Source organism: Ruditapes philippinarum, unplaced genomic scaffold, assembly GCF_026571515.1.
Source record: "Ruditapes philippinarum isolate M1 unplaced genomic scaffold, ASM2657151v2 ctg7478_1_1_1_1, whole genome shotgun sequence".
Lineage (NCBI taxonomy): Eukaryota > Metazoa > Mollusca > Bivalvia > Venerida > Veneridae > Ruditapes > Ruditapes philippinarum.
Genome location: NW_026853804.1, coordinates 20,761 through 46,732, shown reverse-complemented (window position 1 = coordinate 46,732; position 25,972 = coordinate 20,761). Strand labels below are relative to the sequence as shown.

General features: G+C 32.6%; 1 protein-coding gene across 1 annotated transcript in view; it reads right to left on the bottom strand.

Moving 5' to 3' along the window:
* Positions 1-1,087: 1,087 nt before the first annotated feature.
* Positions 1,088-25,972, bottom strand: part of LOC132737970 (ceramide synthase 2-like) — a gene marked incomplete at its 3' end in the record, with an annotated part of 32,740 nt that continues 7,855 nt past the window's right edge. The window contains exons 2-8 of the mRNA XM_060725366.1: positions 13,924-14,047; positions 8,854-8,960; positions 6,315-6,372; positions 5,451-5,501; positions 3,853-3,945; positions 3,201-3,329; positions 1,088-1,194 (exon numbers count right to left, since the gene is read on the bottom strand). Of these exons, the coding sequence (XP_060581349.1) occupies positions 1,088-1,194; positions 3,201-3,329; positions 3,853-3,945; positions 5,451-5,501; positions 6,315-6,372; positions 8,854-8,960; positions 13,924-14,047 (669 nt within the window). The remainder of the gene's footprint in view (positions 1,195-3,200; positions 3,330-3,852; positions 3,946-5,450; positions 5,502-6,314; positions 6,373-8,853; positions 8,961-13,923; positions 14,048-25,972) is intronic.

Genomic DNA, 25,972 nt, shown 5'->3' with positions numbered 1-25,972 from the left:
TCTAATCATCATCTACTGATAGTAGAAATGATTAGATTATGAACAATTTGCAGAACTTTATTCTGTTATCGTAATGAAAACTGGAAATAGGAAAAATAACAACAGTAGATTAACTGGAAAGTAAAGTGATTGATGGCGCGTTATGAGTCACGTGGTCTAAATCACGTGATTTAATCATAAAATCAATTCTTTCCGGCTGCACTGTAGACTGGTAGATGGAATTTAAAGTTAACATCTTTTATGCATGTACATACATGCAGTTTAGAAACAGCAAAGTTTATTGTCTAAGTTTGGCGTTTGAACTTTGGCAGCGCGTGAATGCGTCAAAGATCCGTCCCTATCATTCGTTAACAAGGTCACCGTAGAAATCAATTTTTAAAATGAATTTGATAAAACCATCGGACATTATTTAATTGATTATCTAAATTAAAAATATTCTTTATATTAATTTATTTCAGAAAAACCCATAAAGTTCGCCAAAGGAGAAGAATTCTGTAAGACTCGTCTTTTGTTCTTATCCTTTTTTACATGATGTACAAAACTGTTTTGTTTGTTGATCACTTGTATGTACATAAAATATGTATACTGTTAGGAATAGATAGGTTAAACAAAATAAAAAACCTGTTTTCTATCGATCACCCAGAAGAGCGACCGTTAGAACATAATATATGATACGTGACGACTATGTGTATCGTTCACAGTTTCACATTTCTGTACTTATTTTATTCGTCACGTATTTTCAAACGATATTATCCATGTACTGACCTTTTTTGGAGAGGGACTTAAAATGGTAGTAAAATGGGGTTATTCTTATAACTGGGGCCCGAAAAAAGATTCATTTAATTGCCAGATTAATAAATAGAAATACGCAACAGAACTAATATCCTGACCCTCGGGTCCGTTTCCTAGAGTTTACCAGTACTGGTATTGTATGAGCAAACCCGGTTTGACTAAAGTAGGGCTTGAACCGACCATCATTGGGCTGATAGACAGGTTCTTTAACCATAAGGTCACTGCTATCCTTATTAAATATGAGGGTTATAAATATTAGATATGTTGACAAGGTGGACACGCTGTCTATACTTACGCATAGGGGAATACGATATGCCTCGATGTAATCCAAGCAATAACAAAAACAATAAATACACAGTCGGTTGTTCTCTTCCACTTTAAATAATTTACCATCTTTGTAAGCTAATAAAATAGAAGAAAAACAGAAAATATTAAATTGGCCCTACACAATATCCAATAAAATTGCAAATATATATTTGAACTTTTACTGAAAATCTTGAACAAATGTTGTATATTGGTCTTTAATACTTAACATGCTAAATATCTTAAATATTGAATTAAATTCTGTCCAATATTTCAATCTGAACAAAACAGTTAGTCACGGTTAGGAAAATTTCAAAATATGTACCTGTACGGACTGAATAGTGAACAGTGCAGACCATGATAAGACAGCACTGATGAGTCGGTTGATTCTGGTCTGCACTGGTCGCATGGTTAGTTTCAGTCGCCGGTTTATAAAGTTAAATATTATACCTCATTTGCATACGCCCTTCTATATTTGATATGACGTCATCCGGTCCATAAACCGCATACAGACCGGGGGCGGTCCATAATTCTTATATGGACTGGATGACGTCATATTAAATCTTAAAGTTCGGGTTTTTTTGCCTGTTTAATTTGATTAACAAAAATTGAATAACAAAAGAAGAGCATGATTTTTTTTTGCTGTATCGCTTGAAAATAATAATAATAATTCCGACTAGGGTTTGAAATATTTCACACACTGAACAAATAAATTATTATTTGAAAGTAAATTATAGTAAAAATGTCAGCAACAAAAGGGATGAAAGGATTTAGATTCGGTATAATATAACAAATAAAACATGGCCTTTCGGGCAAAATGCAAGTTTACGGACTGGTTGGTTAGACCTCGGAAGGTATATGTCCCTCAGCTGCGCTTCGGGCCATATACCTTCCTCAGTCTGACCAATCAGTCCGTAAACTTGCATATTGCCCTCAAGGCCATGTATTATTTGTTAATTAAAGTGTTTCAGGACAAAAGTTGTTTTTGTTACTGAAATGCTAGACTTTTACGAGTGATGTTCAATATATATTAAAATAGTCTTGTATTTATGTATATTTATGAAACTACACCAACAGAAAGTACAAAACTATACATTTTTTACTCCAAATAATAATAATGTAGTCATAACGTACGTCAAATAATAATAATGACGTCATGACGTATGCCAAATGATAATTATTTAACAAATAATACATGGCCTTGAGGGCAATATGCAAGTTTACGGACTGGTTGGTCAGACTGAGGAAGGTATATGGCCCGAAGCGCAGCTGAGGGACATATACCTTCCGAGGTCTGACCAACCAGTCCGTAAACTTGCATTTTGCCCGAAAGGCCATGTTTTATTTGTTATATTATACCGAATCTAAATCCTTTCATCCCTACTGTTGCTGACATTTTTACTATAATTTACTTTCAAATAATAATTTATTTGTTCAGTGTGTGAAATATTTCAAACCCTAGTCGGAATTATTATCATTATTTTCAAGCGATACAGCAAAAAAAAAGCATGCTCTTCTTTTGTTAATCAAATTAAACAAAAGGCAAAAAACGAACTTTAAGATTTAATATGACGTCATCCAGTCCATATAAGAATTATGGACCGCCCCCGGTCTGTATGCGGTTTATGGACCGGATGACGTCATATAAATATAGAAGGGCGTATGCAAATGAGGTATAATATAACGCCATGACGTACGTCAAAAAATAATAATGAAGGCATAACGGAAGTCAAATAAAAAAAATTACGCAATTATGTAAGTCAAATAATAATGATGATGTCATTACGTATGTCGAATAATAATAATGATGTCATAATGTACGCCAAATAATAATATTGAAGTCATCAAGTACGTCAAATAACAATAATGACATCATGACGTACGCCAGATGATAATATTGAAGTCATAACATACGTCAAATAGAAATAATGACGTCATGACGTACACCAAACAATAATAATGACGTCATAACATATGTTTTGTAATAATAATAGAGTCATAAAGTACGTCAAACGATCTTTTTTCATTTTGTTAATGGCTAAGACTTTGCACTTCGTATAAAATTATAAAATGTTAATGATGTGTATGACGAACGAACATAATACCTCGAGTAATGGGTCTGCAACATCGTGCACGATAAGCACGAGTGTTCCAATTCGTACAAAATTGACCATCCACGAGAAATTCATCAAAACAATAGTGGCAATGTGATGTATAAACATCTGGTAAAAATCCTGAAAACACAGAAAAAATACAATCACACTCATTCACCATATTTTTGTACAAAATAATTTAACATTTATACATTCCATATAAAATCACTACATCGAAATATTTTTTGACGGATATTCAAATTCGCTGTAAAGAGTATAAAGCTATATAATTATCTAATTTCTAAAACTTTTTTGTTTTCAGGCACGCTTTTAAAATAAACAGTCATGTTCCGCTTACAAGATCACACAAAACAGCGATCTAATCAGTTATTTTTGCAGCGTTCCATCATTGGTGCATATTTCAGACTTCCATTCTGTTGTTATTTGTTTATGTATTTATTGATTTATTTAATTTAATTTTATTTTATTTATTAATTTATTTATTTATTTTTATATATTTATTTTCTTATTATTTATTTTAATAATTGAAATTTGCACTATTTTGACATTCGCATCTTCTCGGCTCTTTCGTTGAGATAAAAGCCGAGATGATCCGATTTGTTATTTCGCGGAAGTTTATCATATTAACGGAAATATTACTTACTGCTCTCTTTGGGTCATAAATGAGTGTAAATATCAGGCTCCAGTAGAATGCAAGTTCTATCATATAATACCAGTATACATCGTTGGTGACGTTCTGTAATGTATAACAAATAAGTGATCTTACTGAACACATGTTTGATATTTCTAAAGAATAGGGAAAAAATGGATTTCTGAAGCACAATGGGCCTTTAATTATATATACGTTTATGTTTTTTTGTAAGGCAGCACAAAATTTTATCCGATGCATCACAACGTCTAATTACTTTCGACTACAGCAGGTCATAATAAAGTATCAGGTTTCTATAAGGTATTGAGGATTGTTTTGAATTATGATTAATTATTTTGATATATGATAGATGAATGTCATCCTCTTCTCTTTCTAATGACCTTCTCAGATATTATTAAACTTATAAATCAGAATACATAGTTTTCCCTGACACAGGCAGACAGTTATTCATATTTTAATTATTTCAAAAACCATATAATATAGTTTACCGATATTTGCATGTTTTAAATAACAAGTAGGCAGTCCGTAACTTATAATGTTTTTACCCTGATGGAATAGTCTTTGCCACCAGTATAGACCCCGGCCAGCATGCACACCCGTTTAGTCTGACCAGGCTCTTACTGTTCGCTTACGAATTTTTATCTTGCTACCCACAAAACTGATAATTAACTGTTCTAAAAATGGAAACAGGATAAGTCCATTTTAAGGAACTCCACTAAGGTACAAAAGCCTAAAAACATAAAAATTCAATTTCTTACATAGATCAGCTGGGGGAACTTAAAACGGAAAGATATTCAAATAGAGTTTAAAGAAATATACTCAGATATAAGTTGAAAAAATACTTTCTATTTTAGCCTTATTGGGTAAAAAGCTTACAACGCATTTCAATTTTGGGTCATTTTGCACAGCTAGCATAATTATTCTGAAAAAAAAAAAAACGGAGTGAGCTAATGATCTGAAATTTTGCGTACAAGTTATTGGTCTATACCTACATAAAACAGAACATTAATCTTGAAAAAGATATTTCCAGTCTGGTCATGTAAAAAAACCACCTCGGTTGAGTCCCTTTAAAGCATATTCAGCAGTTTTAATATATAAAAAAGAAGGGGAATAGAATATTAGGACATTACATGATATATGACCGCACATGTATAAGCAACGAATCAGCAGCATAAATAAAATCGCCTGATAATCAATAGGAACTGGCGTCCATTTCGCTCGTTCCACTGTTTTGGGATTATTTTATTGTGACAGACCGAGATAAACCAGATATACCGCAGCAGACGTCAAAATACGACTCCGCGAATGGAGTAGTCCACTTTTATTATAAGGTTCTATATATATTGTGTAAGTTTTGCAGTTTTACATGTAAGCGAGATATTCCATGTTTGGATATTTCCTATACACCTACACTTGCTACATGAGCTTACCAATATCTCAAAACTTAAGTCGAACTCCGAATATTAAGAATGTCACGTCAGGGGAGATAAAACTTGAAATGTTGTTTTTATTTTTTTAGCAAAACAACTACTAAAAACATATACGTACTTTTTTTCAAAATAATATGATACCTAAAATTGAATTATGCTCACCTGTAACGGCCATCCCACCCAGCAGTCTATAGTTTTACTGAACCATGGTTTCTAAAGCCAGAAAATAAATAATTTATTTTCTTTAAAAAAATTTAAAATTATACATCAGCATCATCATCATACATCATAATCAATAACAACACCAACAACAAGAAGTCTAACGTCTTCATCATCAAAAACAATATCCTCATTACCATTTTCATAATCATCATCACCGTCATCATCGTCCTAATTATCATTATCATCATCATCATCGCTAAAATTATCATCGGCATCATTATCATTATCATCATCAACATCATTACGATCATTATCAATACCATCGTTATCATCATCATCATCATCATCGACAACACCATATTATCATCATCATCATCACCATTATCATCATCTATACCATCATCAGTATAATTATTATCATCAACATCATCATCATTACGATCATTATCAATACCATCGTTATCATCATCATCATCGACAACACCATATTATCATCATCATCATCATCATCATCTATACCATCATCAGTATAATTATCATCAACAATATCATCATCATTGGCATCATCATAATCTTTTATTTTCTTTTTTTGGAACATCTAGAAAAATTCATTTTTAGCCATAACTGAAGGTTGGCCGACAATTTAACCTATGTTTGATATTTTCACTTCAATATTCAAACGAACGATCATAATGAAACACTGTCAACTGTATACAATCGTTAAATGGTTAATATTTTAATTTTTATGAATGAGAATATAAAAAGGATCATATAGGAGAAACAGAAAGGAAGAGAGGGGAAAAAGACGAGAAAAAAACCGCTTGAAATATTGTATTTATATATATATATATATATTCTACTTACATTTAATATAATGCTATAGCCATAGGTAAATGAAACGGCATAGAAGAGAAAATGCCATCTGAAAGATATGTATGGACGATTCACGTAATTATTATATTAAATAAAGGTAAATAAAGAATATATTCATAAATTTCATAAACACTTTTGCAAGAAATGGATACAATAATAATATCGTTTTATTCCTCCAATATTGAAGAGCATAATAATAATGTTATTTTTTAAAAGATTTCTTTCATGATTTTATACTGTAAGTTTTCAGTTTCGAAAATCTTGATAAAAAAACTAAATGGACTTCATGTATATTATTAGTTATAAAGATCGTTGGCAGGTTATATGGCCCTATATAAACGGCTATTTGTAAATATAACCCGAGCCGTTAGGCGAGGGTTATATTGCAAACAGCCGTTTATATACGGCCATATAACCTGTCAACAATCTTTATAACGAATTTATAATACAGCAAGCATCATTTTTAGCGAAAAAAAGTAAGATTACTTTAGGAATCGACAGCAGCCGTGTATATAAAACTATATAAACGTCACGATTATCCAATGAAAAATGACGTTACAAACGTGCAGTATTATAAATATACATGTACTGCATAAGCTACGTCCACAAAACACGGTGGGCCAGTTTCTAAATCAAGTTATTCTTCCCTGCTACTAGTATTTCAGAAATATGCAACAAATAAAATCCATTATGACAGAAGACCATGAATATATATTTGTAAGTTACGTGCTAAGACAAAATTTAGTAAGTTGAACTTTTCAAAGATACATATAATTTTTATATACTTTTGTACAGAATAGAACAGATGAGAACAAAATCTTTATTTGTAGATTTGAGCTCTACGCTCCTCGTCGTTATAAATACAATACATATAATACAAAAGTCAAATTAATTATAGCATGAATACAGAGAGAGAGATATAAATAAATTTTGTTAATAACATTTTATGTGTAACAAAAACCAATGTAAGTCATAAGTACTTATTTCTCTGACAATTTCTGAATATAACGTATTTAAGTGTTTTTTTAACAAATATCTCTAATGAACGTTATACAAACACAAAATGATGTGATTTTTAAAGCATGCTAATTTGTTTAAAATGCATGTACATGTATCAGTTACGGAAGTTGACGAAAATGTCCGGATATATCCGGGGATGTTAAAGAATAATTATACACACAAATTGTAATGTTTTTTCTCTGATTTATATCCAAAGTAAAGTTATATTATACAAATAAATTATAAGAAACAATACAATACAGAAATATTATCTTTAATTTGACAATAAATTCAATTTTATATCGCGTATTAAGACATAATTGCACCGAGAACATCTTCTAATACTTTTCACGTAATTACTTTTACTGAGTTTTATTGACATAGTATGAGCCGCGTCACGACAAAACCAACATAGATGGTTTGCGACCAGCATGGATCCAGACCAGCCTGCGCATCCGCGCAGTCTGATCAGGATCCATGCTGTTCGCTTACAAACTCTATAACCAGTAAAGAAACTGGTAGCGAACAGCATGGATCCTGATAAGACTGCGCGGATGCGCCGGCTGGTCTGGATCCATGCTGGTCACAAACGCACTATGTTGGTTTTGTCGTGACACGGCTAGTATAGATTTTCTACTTCTAGATTGAATTAAACAGTCAAATATCTAGATTCACCGAAAATAGATCTTCCTTACAAACAAATTTAATGCTTCAAATCTAAAAAAAAAAAGTTTCTAATCGTATAAATACTAATAATTGATTGATAAGTTCCAGCGGTAGGTATTGAAAAAAAACCACAGTATTCTACTGTTTACTTTCTCAGGCATATGTAAACAATTATCTATATTTAGATGTCTGAAATTCATTTGAAAAATACCACCTGAATCTATGTTTTCATGTAACATGTAATTAAAGAAGATACTGAAGTTACTGTTTGCAGATGTTTGCTCGACAAAGGTTCGTGTTCAAGTTGTCAAATGCCGTTAACGCCCCCTTTTATACAATTATCAATTTAATAATGGGTCTTGGGTCACAAATATTTGCATAAAACTGTTTAATTTAGGCATCCCTCGTGTTAAAGCTATTAAAAAGACAAGAAAAATACTTAAAATACATTTTATAAATTATACAAATCTAACTTATGCGAAAAAAAATCCCATGAAAGAAATATCGAAAATCGTAGAATTTTGCGAAAGGATAATGAAAGCGCGGGATGCCACATTTTGTGATCTTCATTTCGTTCATAATGTTATATAACTCGTTTAAAAACGTGTAAACTTAAAATCTTTTTAAGGTAAATTTGCTACATATCTCCCTCGCAAAACTTACAACACAATACGGTAAATTAAAAAAAAAATAAAGCAATGAAAATAGATATTTTATTAATCTAATATAACGTTTTTAAATATCAGCGATAGTAATGTCCACATTGAAATATCGAGTTGATTAATGAAATATATTTTACATGTCTAAAATTTGTGCGTGCGTATATTTCAATATATGTTTTATAAACAATTTAAGTACTACATACCCGCTGTCACAGAATTTTTGTAAAGTTGTATGAGAATCTATTTTCTTTCTATTTCTAAACCAAACCTCAATCTGTCTCCTGTTCAAATCTGTTTGCTTTGATAATACCTGAAAAATATAGATATATATCTCACTGTCACTACATTCCCTGTAAATTATAGATAATATATCTTATTTTTACTTCAATACCTGTGAAATATATTCCCTGTAACGCATTAAATACAGTTTTATCAAAACGAACGCAACAGACACAGTATTATCAACACGAAAGGAATAGCAAAGTTTTATCAACACGAAAGGAATAGACATAATTTTTATCAACACGAAAGCATTATACATAGTTTTTATCAACACGAAAGCATTAGACATATTTTCATCAACACGAACGCATTAGACATATTTTTTTATCAACAGGAACGCATTAGACACAGATTTACCAACACGGACGCATTAGACACAGATTTATCAACACGAACGCATTATATATAGTTTTAGTTTTATCAACATGAACGCATTCGACACAAATTTATCAACACGAACGCATTAGATATAGTTTTAGTTTTATCAACACGAACGCTTAAGACAAAGTTTTATAACATGAACGCAAAAGACACACTTTTATCAAAATGAACGCATTAGACACACTTTTCTCAACACGAACGCATTAGACACAGTTTTATCAACAAGAACGCATTAGACACAGATTTATCAACACGAACGCATTAGATTATATGTTATTTTGGTTTTGGAGTGATATATGTGAATATATTACCTGCTAAGATTTTATATCACCCGAGCCGTTAGGCGAGGGTGATATTTTATCTTGGCAGGTAATATATCCACATATATCACTCCAAAACCAAAATAATAATTTTATTACCCTTCCCCTGCCGAGTTTAGACGATTTTTAAAAAAATCATTGCTGTTTCAAATGAAACGTCGAAATAAGATTCCCTTAGGGTACCTCTTCGTCACAACATGACGTCACATAAATACATGACGTATTTTTCCCGTCCTAACGAATGTAAACAAGAGAAAACGAGTAGTCTATTGAACGCACTTTTTTGTAATTAATATCAAGCTTTCACAGGGTCATATTTGTTTTCGATACTAATGGTAATATGTATCATTACTCTACGTTGGTAAATATTTATCATTTGACAGTTAAAAAGTGCTTGTAAATCGGAATTTACATCGCGTAAAATCGAACCGTACGCGCATCACTTCAGCGCATGTTGTTTAGAACGTTGGGTACCCAACGGGGAAATTTAGTGTGTATATTACCCGTCTGGCTCGGTTATATCAATTTCTTTCGGGTGATCAATATCCAATCAAAAAGGCGGAAAAAATCTGGAAGGGTAATAAACAGTTCTATCAACACGGACACATTAGACACAGTTTTATCAACACTGACGCATTAGACACAGATTTATCAACATGAACGCATTAGATACAATTTTATCAACAGGAACGCATTATACACAGTTTTATCAACACGAATGCATTAAACACGGTTTTATCAACACGAATGCATTAGTCAGTTTTATTAACACAACTGTATAGTACATAGTTTTATCAACAAAAACGCAATACACATATGCATTAGAACACGGACTTTGTGATTAGACCAAAATCTATCAAAACGAACGCATTATTCACAATATTATCGACACGGACGCATTCGACACTGTTTTATCAACACAATCGCATTAAACAAAGTGTTATCAACACGAACGCATTAGATACAGTTTTAATAACACAAACGCAATCGACACAGTTTTATTTAGAACAAATTAGAAATCAACACCATGGCGGACAAAGTTAATGCGTGTTAAAAACCTCCCAACATGAACAAACAACACCATTAATGACTTTAGACATTCATTTCTGACTTTAGACATTCATTTCTGACTTTAGACATTCATTTCTGACTTTAGACATTCGGTAAATTAAGTAGACTTAATACCAACCCTGCTGTTAACATAGAACATTGCCTTGTGAACTTTGTAAATAATTCCTGTCATGACTATATTTGTAAATGAGTCTGATAAACGCAGGAAAACATCGAAACTGAGTTATGATAAAGAGCTCGGTTAGACAACATCTTTGGTCTTTTCACTCTTTCTAATCATTATAGCCCCTCAAGGGAAAATTGTTGAATACTTTGCAAAATAGGGATATATCTCCGAAGAGGAACAATATCAAAAGCAATCAACGTTAAATTGCTGACTTGAAAAAAGATTAATGAGACGCTTTTACCGTAATCATTGCCATAAGGTAGTATTTCATTTTCTATATGTAATATTTGTGATGAAGGATGCTGAAGTATATCAGAAGAACAACAAAGATTACAGAATACCTAGTCTGCCTATAGCAATTATCGTTATAAATGAACATTTGAAACACCAGTTCGTTATGATAAAAGAAATCACGGAGACGACATTCAAGCAGCACGGAAATCACGAAAATGACATTCACGTTGACGATGTAAAATATCATGGAAACGACGTAAACGACATCACGGAAACGACGCATATCATTCCACGACGACAATGTTAAAGACAGTACGGAGACGACGTAAACGATATCATGGAGACGACGTAAATATCACGGAGTCGACGTAAACAACATCATGGAGACGACGTAAGCGACATCACAGACACGACGTAAAAGGTATCTGTTAAAGGCGACACAGAGACGACGTAAATTACATCACGAAGACGACGTAAAACGTCATGGAGACGACGTAAATGACATCATGGATACAACGTTATTCACATAACGGAGACGACGTAAAAGGCAACACGGAGACGACGTAAATGACATAACGGAGTCGACATAAACGACATCATAGAGACGACGTTAAACATTTTACGTTGAGGTCGCATGAGTATATTCAGTTACCGACATCAGGCTTAAGGCTTTAAAACATTTAAAATCAACATATTTCTTTAAGATGAAGAAGATTTACGCGTGTTTTGAAAGCGACTTATAATACACACAAAGAATGTATTAAAATTTATACATACAATAGATTTTTCGTAAATCTTTAAACTTCGAACCCCTTTGTGTACTTAATAACTATTAGTACATTTGTATAAGTAGGTATTCAACATGTTATTCGAAGGTCAATCCTATCTGTGAAGGTCACTTTAAAAACTAAAATAATGTTTTATGTTTACAAACATGTAAAATTACTGGTATAAAAGTGAATCCTGTTTTTGTTAAATTACTGGTATGAAAGTGAATCCTGTTTTTGTTAAATTACTGGTATAAAAGTGAATCCTGTTTTTGTTAAATTACTGGTATAAAAGTGAATCCTGTTTTTGTTTATCACTTTTCAGAGGAACAATAAAATGTTGACTTAATTAATTAGTATCTATAGTGTGTTGATAACTTTTATTATATTCTAACATTCTTCGGTAAAGCAAAAAGTACCATAAGCGATCAATAGAAGAATTGCCTGCATGCATAGTTTTGATGACTGACCAGACCTTATTACACTCTAAATTACGAAAGACCGGTGGGGACATTTCAATTTCATGACTCACGTTTTCAACACCTATTCACGATTTGAACTTCATGAATTCACGATTTCAACTTCGCAATTGTTTTGAGCTTTACGATTTCAACATCACGATATCATGATTTCAACTTCACGAATTCACGATCGTCACCACCGGTCATTCGTAGTTGACTACTTAGTTTCCAATACTTTCAATCTTGACAAAACCATTCATCATTATTTTTATAAAGTATTTTAATGTAAGTAGTGCCTGGATACCGAACCAGATCATATCATACCGGTAATCATATTGTACGAAAGTGACGGCTAATTTTTAGTCTTCACAGTGCGCATGCGTATATTAAGTCAGGTGTAAAGGTTAAAATCCCTTTTACGTGATTACGGACAGTTCTAATTATACATTTATGTCCTCGTGCTTAACAGATTGTGGCTTAACAGCGAACATGGTTCACGTATATATATATGGCAAATTGATATTTCATAAATATGGTATCATATTTTATTACTCTCAAATGAGCTTTATATTGCAGGTTTACAATTTCATTAAAACGTGAAATATTAATACATTTTCACATGCATGAAACAAATTATACGTCTAACAAGTTCTAATGGTGATAAAACTAATTTGTGAATAACTATTACATTTAAGCAGCAAGCCTCCAGATTCATACTGCTTTTCATTAAAAAATTAAAATATATTAAAAAATAAAATAATGTCAAATGAACAAATAAAGTAATTAACAAAGCAAACGACACTTTAAATCTAAAAAAACATTGGTCAGAATATGCAAAAATAGCGTTTACTGCGTTAGTCACGCAGTAGAAACTGCGTTAGTCACACAGTACAAATATGCTGATAAATCCTGTAAAATTAGTCATGAATTCCATATAATGTTTAAACAATTTCCTGAATTGTGAATATTATAACTTTTCATACATTTTTCTCAAGGTTATTTTTCTTGAAATGTTTTTTTCTCATCTGGAGGCATGCAACTTTCAATGTCATCACTTCGAAGTTTTACTCAGACACTTTTCAAGTTTCGTGCTTTTTATTTCAATCCATTTTTGGGGTATTTTATTATCCACGCAAGCAGATGAGGGTTTAAGCCTCAGACATATCTATACCAATAGGACCACGCTTGTATGTCAACCGAGGACCTGGGAATAAAGTTTGTGTCTCCGGGTCTAAATCAAACAGTCAATCGGACCGATCATACTAAAATATTATAAAACATAGATAGAAAAAGAATTTCCCCATTTTACGCGCTCTACACAACGCAGATAGCTGAAGCATTGAACGTTTGTGAGACTGTGAAATTAATTTGGAGCATTGCTAGAACAAGGTACCTATACCACGTGACTTTTCTGTGAATCAGCGTGGGTGGAAAACCACTCGTTCTAACTAATGTGTAACCAATACATGTACATAGAATTACTTTGGAGAAAAAATCAGTACTTATTTTTCCCCCGTTAGGTGAAACCATTCTTTCAGGAATTCTATTGTTGAAAAGAGAAAAATAAAGAGGAAATGACATTCAAATATACCTCAATATCAACTGGCTTCTTTTTTGTCCGTCTGTACGCAGCTTCTAGAACCGGGTTGGGTACCAATACTGGTTTACGACGTTCCTGTATACCAAGTTTGATTGTCAATGGTCGTAAAAGTATTCTGAAAATATTCAAATTAAACAATCAATTCTTAGTATGGTGATGATGATGATGGCAGAGGTGATGATGATGATTATTATTATTATCATTATCATTATTATTATTATCATTATTATTATTATTAGTATCATTATTATTATCAGTATCATTATTATTATTATTATCATTATTATTATTATTATTATTATTATTATGTAAACTAAATCCGTCAATATCTTTCATAGAAATACTTGTATACAAGAAAATTCATAATTTCAATATTTTCTACATAACACTATCTCTTAGAGTATTCGGGGTATATATTTATGTAACAGGACGTTGTCTTTTTTTTAAGTACATTGAGCGCCTTACCAGTTATGAATTACCATTGCCGTTGATAAATTATAACACCCTTATCATGACGTAATAAATACTCAATCATAAAATGCTTAAAATTGCGCATTTGGTTAAATACATAAGGAAGTATTGACTTATATAATAAAACACATCGTTAAGATAAGATAAAAAAAAACACACCTTTGTTAACAAAACCAGCACGGGTAAACAAGTTTGAGAGTGAAAGATTAAATACTTTAACAGTTAAAACAATATGTTCAACGAGTACAAGTGAATTTACCATACAATTCAGCAGCTTTGAAACATATAACTTACATGTATTATTCTAAAGTACATTTAAAATAGGAGAAAAATCCAAATAGGAGTGGAATACATTACCAAATTGGCAATATGCCAAAATTGTAGAAAAAATATATAATCACAAAAAATAACCAACAAGTGCATTAATAAAAACTGTAGACCACCGAGACATAAAACAATCCAAAATTTAACCTCAACTACCAGCACACGCCAATATCGTTTGACAACATGAAGTAAGGAAAGACAATATAATCTAGTGACGAAGCCGGGATCTGACGGTTTTTAGACACATCAATTGTATACGGTGCATTAGCGAGATTAACCGACTGGTTCATTTGTGTTTAGTGGCTATTTCATTAGCTGGAAATTCAGGGAATATAGTCCAGAAATAGTACGGCGCTCTTTTTATCAATATAATAACCAATGTTTGAAAGCGCAACATGTCTAACATTGTCTGATCTATATTGGTAGGTGTATGAAGTAACACTTACATGGGCTTATTCACCAGTGTAACACTGGCATAAGCCAGTTCATGTGACAATACTAGCATGGGCAATATTCATGTGGTAACATTAGCAAGGGCATATTCGTGCGGTAATATGTAACACTAGCATGGACATATTCATGTGGTAACACTAGCAAGGGCATATTCATGTGGTAGTATGTTATACTAGCATGGGCATGTTCATGGGGTAACATTAGCAAGGGCATATTTATGTGGTAGTATGTAACACTAGCATGGGTATGTTCATGGGGTAACATTAGCAAGGGCATATTCATGTGATAATATGTAACACTAGCATGGGCATATTCATGGGGTAACACTAGCATGGGCATATTCATGTGATAGTATGTAACACTAGCAAGGACATATTCATGTGGTAATATGTAACACTAGCATGGGCATATTCATGTAATAATATGTAACACTAGCATGGGCATATTCATGTGGTAATATGTAACACTAGCAAGGGCATATTCATGTGGTAATATGTAACACTAGCATGGGCATATTCATGTGGTAACACTAGCAAGGGTATATTCATGTGGTAGTATGTAATACTAGCATGGGCATATTCATGTGGTTACACTAGAATGGACATGTTCATGGGGTAACATTAGCAAGGGCATATTTATGTGGTAGTATTTAACACTAGCATGGGCATATTCATGGGGTAACACTAGCATGGGCATATTCATGTGGTAATATGTAACACTAGCATGGGCATATTCATGTGGTAACACTATCAAGGGCATATTCATGTGGTAATATGTAACGCTAGCATGGGCATATTCATCTGATAATATGTAAATCTAGCATGGGCATGTTTATGTGGTAACACTAGCATGGGCATATTCATGGGGTAACACTAGCATGGGCATATTCATGTGGTAGTGTGTAATACTAGCATGGGCATATTCATGTGGTAACACTAGCAAGGGCATATTCATGTGGTAATATGTAACACTAGCAAGGGCATATTCATGCGGTAATATGTAACACTAGCAAGGGCATTATTCATGTGGTAATATGTAACACTAGCATGGGCATATTCATGTGGTAATATGTAACACTAGCAAGGGCATATTCATGTGGTAATATGTAACACTAGCAAGGGCATTATTCATGTGGTAATATGTAACACTAGCATGGGCATATTCATGTGGTAATATGTAACACTAGCAAGGGCATTATTCATGTGGTAATATGTAACACTAGCATGGGCATATTCATGTGGTAACACTATCAAGGGCATTATTCATGTGGTAATATGTAACACTAGCATGGGCATATTCATCTGATCATATGTAAATCTAGCATGGGCATGTTTATGTGGTAACACTAGCACGGGCATGTTCATGTGGTAATATGTAACACTAGCATGGGCATATTCATGTAATAATATGTAACACCAGTATGACATATTCATGTGGTAACACTAGCATGGGCATATTCATGTGATAATATGTAACACTAGCATGGGCATATTCATGTGATAATATGTAACACTAGCAAGGGCATATTCATGTAATAATATGTAACACTAGCATGGGCATGTTCATGTGGTAACACTAGCATGGGCATATTCATGTGATAATATGTAACACTAGCAATGGCATTTTTATGTGATAATATGTAACACTAGCAAGGGCATATTCATGTGATAATATGTAACACTAGCAAGGGCATTTTCATGTGATAATATGTAACACTAGCATGGGCATATTCATGTGATAATATGTAACACTAGCAAGGGCATTTTCATGTGATAATATGTAACTCTAGCATGGGCATGTTCATGTGAAAATATGTAACACTAACAAGGGCATATTCATGTGATAATATGTAACATGTTCATGTGGTAACACTAGCATCGGCATATTTATGAGGTAACATTAGCACCTGCATATCTGAAAAGACTAACATTAGTTTGTTCAAGTGGTAACACTATCTTTGCCATATTCAAGCGGCAACATTAGCATTGGCTTGTTTAAATCGGAACATTACCATTCGTTTGTCCATACGGTTCATGTCGTAACACAAACATTGGTTTGTTTATATGGTTACACTACAATTGGTTTGTTCATGCGGTTCATGTGGTAACACAAGCATTGGCTTGTTTATATGGTTATATAGCATTTGCCTGTTCATGTAGTTACCTATAGCATTGGCTTGTTTATATGGTTATCTAGCATTGGCTTGTTAATGTGGCTATCTATAGCATTGGCTTGTTAATGTGGTTATCTATAGCATTTGCTTGTTAATGTGGTTATCTAGCATTGGCTTGTTAATGTGGTTATCTTTATCATTTGCTTGTTAATGTGGTTATCTAGCATTGGCTTCTTCATGTGGTTACCTCTAGCATTGGCTTGTTCATGTGGTTACCTAAAGCATTTGCTTGTTAATGTGGTTATCTAGCATTGGCTTGTTCATGTGGTTTTCTAGCATTTGCTTCTTCATGTGGTTATCTAGCATTGGCTTGTTCATGTGGTTACCTATAGCATTTGCTTGTTCATGTGGTTAGCTAGCATTGGCTTGTTCTTGTTCATGCGGTTATCTTTAGCATTGGCTTGTTTATGTGGTTATCTAGCATTGGCTTGTACATGTGATTATCTTAAGCATTGGCTTGTTCATGTGGTTATCTAGCATTGGCTTGTACATGTGGTTACCTATAGCATTTGCTTGTTCATGTGGTTAGCTAGCATTGGCTTGTTCTTGTTCATGCGGTTATCTTTAGCATTTGCTTGTTAATGTGGTTATCTAGCATTGGCTTGTTCATGTGGTTTTCTAGCATTTGCTTCTTCATGTGGTTATCTAGCATTGGCTTGTTCATGTGGTTACCTATAGCATTTGCTTGTTCATGTGGTTAGCTAGCATTGGCTTGTTCTTGTTCATGCGGTTATCTTTAGCATTGGCTTGTTCATGTGGTTATCTAGCATTGGCTTGTTCATGTGGTTACCTAGCATTGGCTTGTTCATGTGGTTATGTAGCATTGGCTTGTTTATGTGGTTGCCAATAACATTGGCTTGTTCATGTGGTTATCTATAACATTGGCTTGTTCATGTGGTTATCTATAGCATTGGCTTGTACATGTGGTAAGAACATTCTTTATTTAAGTTGTATGTATTATTTTAACGTATTTCATCAGGTATCTATTCAGTTTCATGAAGTTCGTATTAATAAATATTTGCACATAATTTGGGGACATTTCTGTTGAAAATGTGTCAGAGTTAAATCGTATACATATACATGCACAGTGCGTTAACTTGAGTGCAGGTATTAGTTAACCGCACTCCAGAGCATGCCCATTGGCTCATTTTTGCTGGGGTTTACATATTGTGACGGAAGAGAAGGGGAAAGCGACAGAAATATCATATTCAGACGTTCGTTCATTGGTTCCTTTTTGCCAGGGTTTCATATTGTTTGACTTTGCAACAATAGAGAAAGAACATCAAAACACTTGGCAATCTGATTAATACTCGCTACGCCCCCCCCCCACCCCCTCGTACAAATCAGATAGACTCGTGTTTCGATGCTCTTTCTATTACTTAAAGTCGGGTTAAATGAGGGATACATCTTCTAACAAGTACTTTTGTTATCAATTTTGAGTGCTTGATAAGGTCCGTAAACTATTGTATAATAAACCCCTTACCTACGACTTTTGGGAGAAGTTATGAAATACAAAACCTTTTAATAATGATAAAAACATAACTATTCTATATCTTTTTGATATTCAGTGTCAATAAAATTTGATAATATCAATAATTTGTGGGTTTTATTTTTTTTTAATAGAAATGTAAGTTAACTTTATTATCTATTTACAATGACAGCTTGTACCAAATCGATCATGCAACCCTAAAGCACTAAAGTCAACACTTAACCGTACTGTACTGACGCCTGGCTACTGACTCCGCACCTCCTCACAGCACCGGACATAACCACACAAATACGCCCAGGAGCGCCGAAAAGGCATTTAAACACTGTGACAGTTTGAATTTGTGGCACGTTCAAGATTACGCAGTGGATATTAAAAGGTGGAGATTTGTAGGGATTAGTGAAGGCACCAGCATGCAGCTAAAGTGTGAAATCTCCGACGCCCCACAGCACCGTCTCTAGCGGTATTTGATCCTCAAAGCTAAAAGTGCTGGCGTTAACGTTTTTTAAGGACAACAAAATTATACAATTGTGGCAACATTGAAGCATTAACTCCGCCCATATGACATAATTATGTTGCGTTCCCCTATATGCTACGTACATCTTACGAGTTTTTTCCCTTATAAACAAAAGCAAATTATTTGTTATTTTCGTTAAAGACTTTATATATCTTAATATATGATAACACACACTTAAATAATCTTGTCAAACTATGCACACGAAGAAAAAAAAATCTCTTGGATTGATTTAGGATTTTAGCAATCTCTTGACTGAGTTCTTATATCAACACTTTGTTTACATTACGCACTTATACTGTATTTTATATATCAAATAATGTGCAGTGAGTAAATAAGGTAAGGGCACGTGACGTTCAATTTTTCGAGCAATATCAACAAAAAAAAAATACTTAAGTGTTTTTAGATGACAATTATTTACAAGTCAAATGTATCGTTTCAATTTCAATTTTTGCCAAATTGCGAAAATCAGGGGAAAATGGTGATTTGGTTTTAAATATAGCATTCTCGAAACCTTTGATAGATAGACATCACGTAAGATAGTTTTATCAACACAAAAGTTCCCCAGTCAGTTTAATTCAATTTAAGTACTTTTTTCACTCAATTGCTGCATAAATTTCCTTTTTAAATCAGTTTGAAATTTTATATTCTATTTAAGTGCTTCCTTTACTTTTACTTTCCTAGTTACCTTTTAATGTTAATTTTAATTCTATTTCAGTTCTTTTTTATCTATCTTTCTGCATACATTTCCATTCTAAATTAGTAAGAATACTTATAAAAAAACAAATTGTTTACTTTATTGCCGCATAAATTTCCTTTATAAAGTTAATTTTAATTCTATTCAAGTACTTTTTTCACTGTATATGTAGTACTGCATTCCGGCTTGCACATATTTGCTACTAAAGTTTTGATACTGTTTAAGTACTATTTTCTTTCACTGTACTTCAATTACTTTCCTTGTTGCCTTTAAAAGATAATAAAAGTATTTCAAGGAAATCAAACTTGAGAAAAATGTACTAAGATTTAAAGCAGAGTAAAAGATTCAAGTAATAATTCAAATATTTTGTGCAATTTATGACTTATTTTGCAGTATATACCACCATTTTACTATTGCGTAACTAACGCAGTAAAGGCCATTTTTGCATATTTTGACATCTTTTTTGTTTGGTAATTTACGAGACGTTTGCAATGTGTTAATAGCTTTCTTTTTACACGTCACAATATTTTACCCTTAAAATACATAAACAAAAATGAAAATTAGCATGAATCTGGAGGCAGGCTGCTTTAAAGTCAGTTTTAATCTAATTAAGTACTTTTATAATTTTAATTGAATTGCAGCAAAGGTTTGTTGTCTTTGATCTAGATATGCTTTATTTAACAACATACTGCATCTTGTGACATTAACAAAATAATTGTACGAACTTTAATACATGTATATACGAGAACTAGTACAGGGTGTTTCATAATATGTGATACACTTTCAAATAATTGTTGCTTTACTGTTAAATAAGGAAAAAACTACACTTTTATAAAGGGACAGCATTTCCTTTTAATATAGTACATTTTTCATTATTACTGACATTCTTACATAAACGAGACATTTGATTAAAAGTGTATCACATATTATGAAATTCCCTGTATTTATTTATTTTCTGATCAATGTATATATTACGGAATATCATTTGCCATGGTGAAATATATGCCCATTGGACTCACTGGGTGCCTGTATTTTATGCTACTGTTTTTTGTAATATGATACAATCATGTATATGTGTAAATATTTATTAGTTCGTATTATTTATTAATACATGTTATTTTTGACTCGACCATATTAGTTGAAAATCATTTTTATTCGATATTCCAATTACTTTATAAAACGTCGGTCAGTCGGTCGTTCACTTTAAAATGCGTCTGGAACAGATTCTTTTTTTAACCCAATGGCTGTCTTATACATGTGTTTATTTTGTATTTCATTTTGTATAATTTATACCTATATGTACCTAGATGATTCAGTTTATTTGAACTTCGGATGATTTTCCAATTACCGCAAATATTTGATACTGTACTTTAAGTTTACATTAGTACAGAAAAACACCAAAATACTACACTACACATGTTTGATCCGAGACGAGAACACATAAAAATAGTATTATATAATTTCATTTGATAACATGTAACTTTATGTTGTGCTTGTGCCTGTTGTGTTTGTTTGTTTGTTTGTTTTTTAAGGAGGGATATGGGGAGAGGAGAGGGGGTTCGACTAGGTTACAAAACATGATTAGTTTAACTATCCGCAGTTTTATACATACAGATCATAGACATGTTTGTGAACCTGTAACATATGTTGTACACTTGGATGATTTCGCTACATCTTAAGCATAGCGATACATGTATTATTTTGTTCTCAATAATCTATAATAATCTGTATTACCAAATACTGTCCGTCTTCCTGTCTGTATGTGTATGTCCGTCTGTCTGTCGGTCATGTTATAAACCATGGCAGCTTTTAAACTATTTTCATAGCGTAGCCTCTCTAAGTAGAAGTCATAATGGAAAGGTAATGTAAGTAAATCATTTTATATAAATTCATTGAATTTGTCGATTTAGTTGCAAATATCTTTTAACTTAACTGTATAGCCTGCAGGTGTCAACTGAAAATACCAGTAGCGGCGTGGCTGAGTGGTTAACGCGTCGGACTAGTAATCTAAGGATGGCCGCGTGGGTTTAAACCCCGTCAAGGCCAATCCGTTGTTTCCGTGAACAAGAAACTTTACACTTAATGCTTAGTACTGGTTGGTTCTAAGGAACTGATTCGAGAGTGTTTCACTTAACTAATATAAATTAGTATAAACTTAATAGCAGTGCGACCAGTGAAGACCAAGATCATGCAGCCGGCACAAATGATGGATGATTTTGTCTAAATTGAAAGATGGACATTTCCATTTCAGATATTTAACAAGCAAGGGCTAGTTGTGTAAAACAGAGAAAAAGTAAGTACATGCTTTCACACTGTGACATTCCGCATCTAAAACTTGATATTTTATGATCACGGCGTTCAAGTGTAACTTAAATACATGTATATAATAATAATAGTTTTACCTGGGAGACATGTTTATGCATATAATTAATGAATATTCATTACATTAAATCTTTAAATTTGCATACATGAATGATTAAAATCTAATATATTTTAATTATGTCTAATTGATGACACGCATTAGTTACTACAAGAATAAATAAATTTCATTATAAAATACATGTATTATTACTTTCTGCTTTTAGAGATTGCGTAAAATTACTTTAATACAATTATCTGATAAAATTATTAATTATTGAAATAACTTAAAGCCTAAAATCAATTATATTCATATAAATATCTCTTTAAAATACTGGGTTTTATAATTCATAGGGTATATGTAAGATATTCATTATTCACGCCTGAGTGCGTCGGCAGTGAATCTCGTCAATGGTATGACTCGAACCCACAATTTCCGACTTTGGAGTCGCTTTACACTACCATTTTTCTTCTTCAAATATTCTAGGCTTTTGTATAATGGTCAATTGACTAAAACAAAAATAAATAAACAACAACAACAAAAACGACTGAAGACGGAATAAAAATGATATTCTTTCGTAAAATTTCGATTAAAGCATTGATAAAATGAAATGCTCTATCATTGAACTTCTTTCATACATTATCTATAAAACATCTAATCTTTGTTAAAGTTTTGTGACCCACAATATAAAGAGTACTGTCCAATTAAATGTAACTGTAATAGGGCGCGTATATATGATAACCTTATGATAGATGGTTTTAGTTAATATACAGTATAGGAGCGGTGGTTATCAGCTAATTAAATTATCTCTTAATGTAACACACTACTTACGATAACACTTAATAATCATATTCAGGGTTTACTTTACTTCGTTTAGGTCAAACGTCATATTAGGGCAATTTTCAAGCTGGGCATTAAAGGTCCAATGGACCAAGGTAGTGGAGCGACAGTTAGGATATGATTTGAATGAGATTAAATGTGTTACAGAGAATTTCCCAAACTCAATCTCAGATCTGAGGCATTTGATTGGCCAGAAACCGGCGCAAAAATATGTTTTGACCAATAGAAATCTTGATATTCAAGACATGGCTCAGAAGTGTATAACTTTAACGTAATTTCCCCTCCGTGTTATACGAAGCCAAACGTTCCTCCGTGTTTTACGACTTTTTCAAGAACGACCAAATACCTGACTAGAGCAATTGACTCTTCCATAAAACATGTGATGTATATTTGAAAACACCATACATGATATATTAATGTGTTTCTTTTATTATATGAAAATTGTAAATGTTTGATTATACAGCGTGTGACAATCGCCAGACCGGGGAGTCAGTAATAAAGTACGTAATGTCGTTAAAATAGTTGTAGTTATAATGTGTACATACTCACACTATTTCATCATAAATCAAACGTACCTGAGTATATTATGTATAATATACATCAACGGAATGATATATCAAATACGCCCGTCAGGTTATATAGTACTATTCACTAAATGAGTGAAATTGATGGAAAAAAAAACAGCAACTGTCTGTGTACGTGTCTGACAAAAACTGTCACCATAAGGCGCCAAAACCAGACCTAAATACAGTTTGGCGTAGTTATACAAAAGTGACCTTTAACCTAAATGATGAAAATGAATTGAATGGAGTAGTAATACGAAAGTGACCTCTGACCTAACTGAAAAACAACCAATGAGAAGGGCTGTTTTATCCATAATTAATAGAATTTATTGTACATAAAATGCTTCAGACTGCACAATTTTCTCACTCTGTGATATAAAGTGACACTGTATTGCCGCCATTTATTTGAATCAAATACATGTAGAAGTGGAACATCACGTGCAATGCTATCCCATCATAGTTACTAAATTGTGATGGCTGTATCGCAATCGATTTGACCTACATTTGCAACCAATAGAATTGTAGGTTACAAAACCTTCAGCAGTAAGGATGCTTCCCATTGGTTAAAAGAGCAGCTTCTGGTAACTTTATAGAGTGTCATTCTCACTATTTTTAACATACAGGGTAATGCAAAAGTACTGTACACCTGATGTGTAAAAATTAACAATTTAAGGTTAAGAGCTTAAACCAAATATTATCAATATTTTTTTTATAAGTTTCACACTCATTATTATCATTTTCATCAAATTACCGTTGTCATAATCATCATCATCATCATCATCATCAATACAAATCGGTATATATGGTAATTTTTGAAGTCATGACACATATTCATCGTCAACTTAGCCTTAAAAGATAAAAATGCCCTTTTTCACATATTCTGTTTTGTTCTGCTATTAGACATTAATATTTCTTTCTAACTTGACCAAACATGTATACTCTTTATTATCAATAAATATGGGTTATGGGCTAAAAGACGTTGGCGGGCAGGAGTTAAGCTCTAAATATGCTTTGAACATAGATTATACTGACTTTATTTTAGAAAAATGACATGTTAAAGTCACATGTCTGTCACAATTGATTTTAAAATTCAATAATAAATTTCCGCTAATCCACTAAACCCTTCATATAACACACGTATAATCGGCTTTTTATAAAATGTTAAACAAATATGTTTATCCCCCTAAATACATTGTGTAAATTTCAAGGTTAAACGCAAATAATTTTTGAAACAAATATCCATACAAAAATTGTGCCGTATAGCCTGTGTGAGTTATAGCAAAAAGTTCATAATGTCATTATGATAGTTGCGTCTTGCACTCAATCTCATTTCATTAAAAATGTAAAGTACTATATTATAAAAACATAAAAAGGTAAAGTACTGTATTTATTGTACAATATGCAAATATATCTCTGGCAGAAAATATGTATAATTTAAAGACATGAAATTTACCTAATTGAATTATTTAGCTTCAAATTGTTTGTCGTTAATAATGACAGAGCTTCGTTTATTTTGTTTCAAATGCCTCAGCCGGTTAAATGTGCTTGTATACTTGTATTGTAAAACCTGACACGTTTTTACATTACCCAACATGCAGACGACACATTTTAACATACATGTACACGATTTTACCGGCTGTAACTTATTGAATAATCTAATGTTTTACAGTATCGGTGTATACATGTATACACCTCGATACATGCTACGGAAGCTTAGACGGTGCATTAATGATAATCTAATCTCGTGAAAACGACCCTACAAATAGTTCAAAGTGCAATATTCGTGGGTGAAAACTGTGTAACTTATTATTCCAAAACAATGTCCGTTCTTAAATCTTTATTCAAACCACGTTCGTACAACTTCCTGAATTTAAAAACGGTTGGTAATTTGCTTCCGTAGTTATATACATGTATAGCAATATATACATGTATAGCAATGTCTTATAATTAATTATAGTGACTTAAATTGTCCCTTAGCAAAAACTTAAAAAGACATAGTAAATTAAAAAAAATCAGACGTTACTGCAATATTATCGCTGCCATTAATATTAAAACAATATTAAACGTTTATAATATAGGTTTAATGAGATAGGGAGTTGACAAAAGTTGTCTCGGACTTTCGTCTGCAGCAAAGAGCGTGTCGGGAAATCATTCAATGAT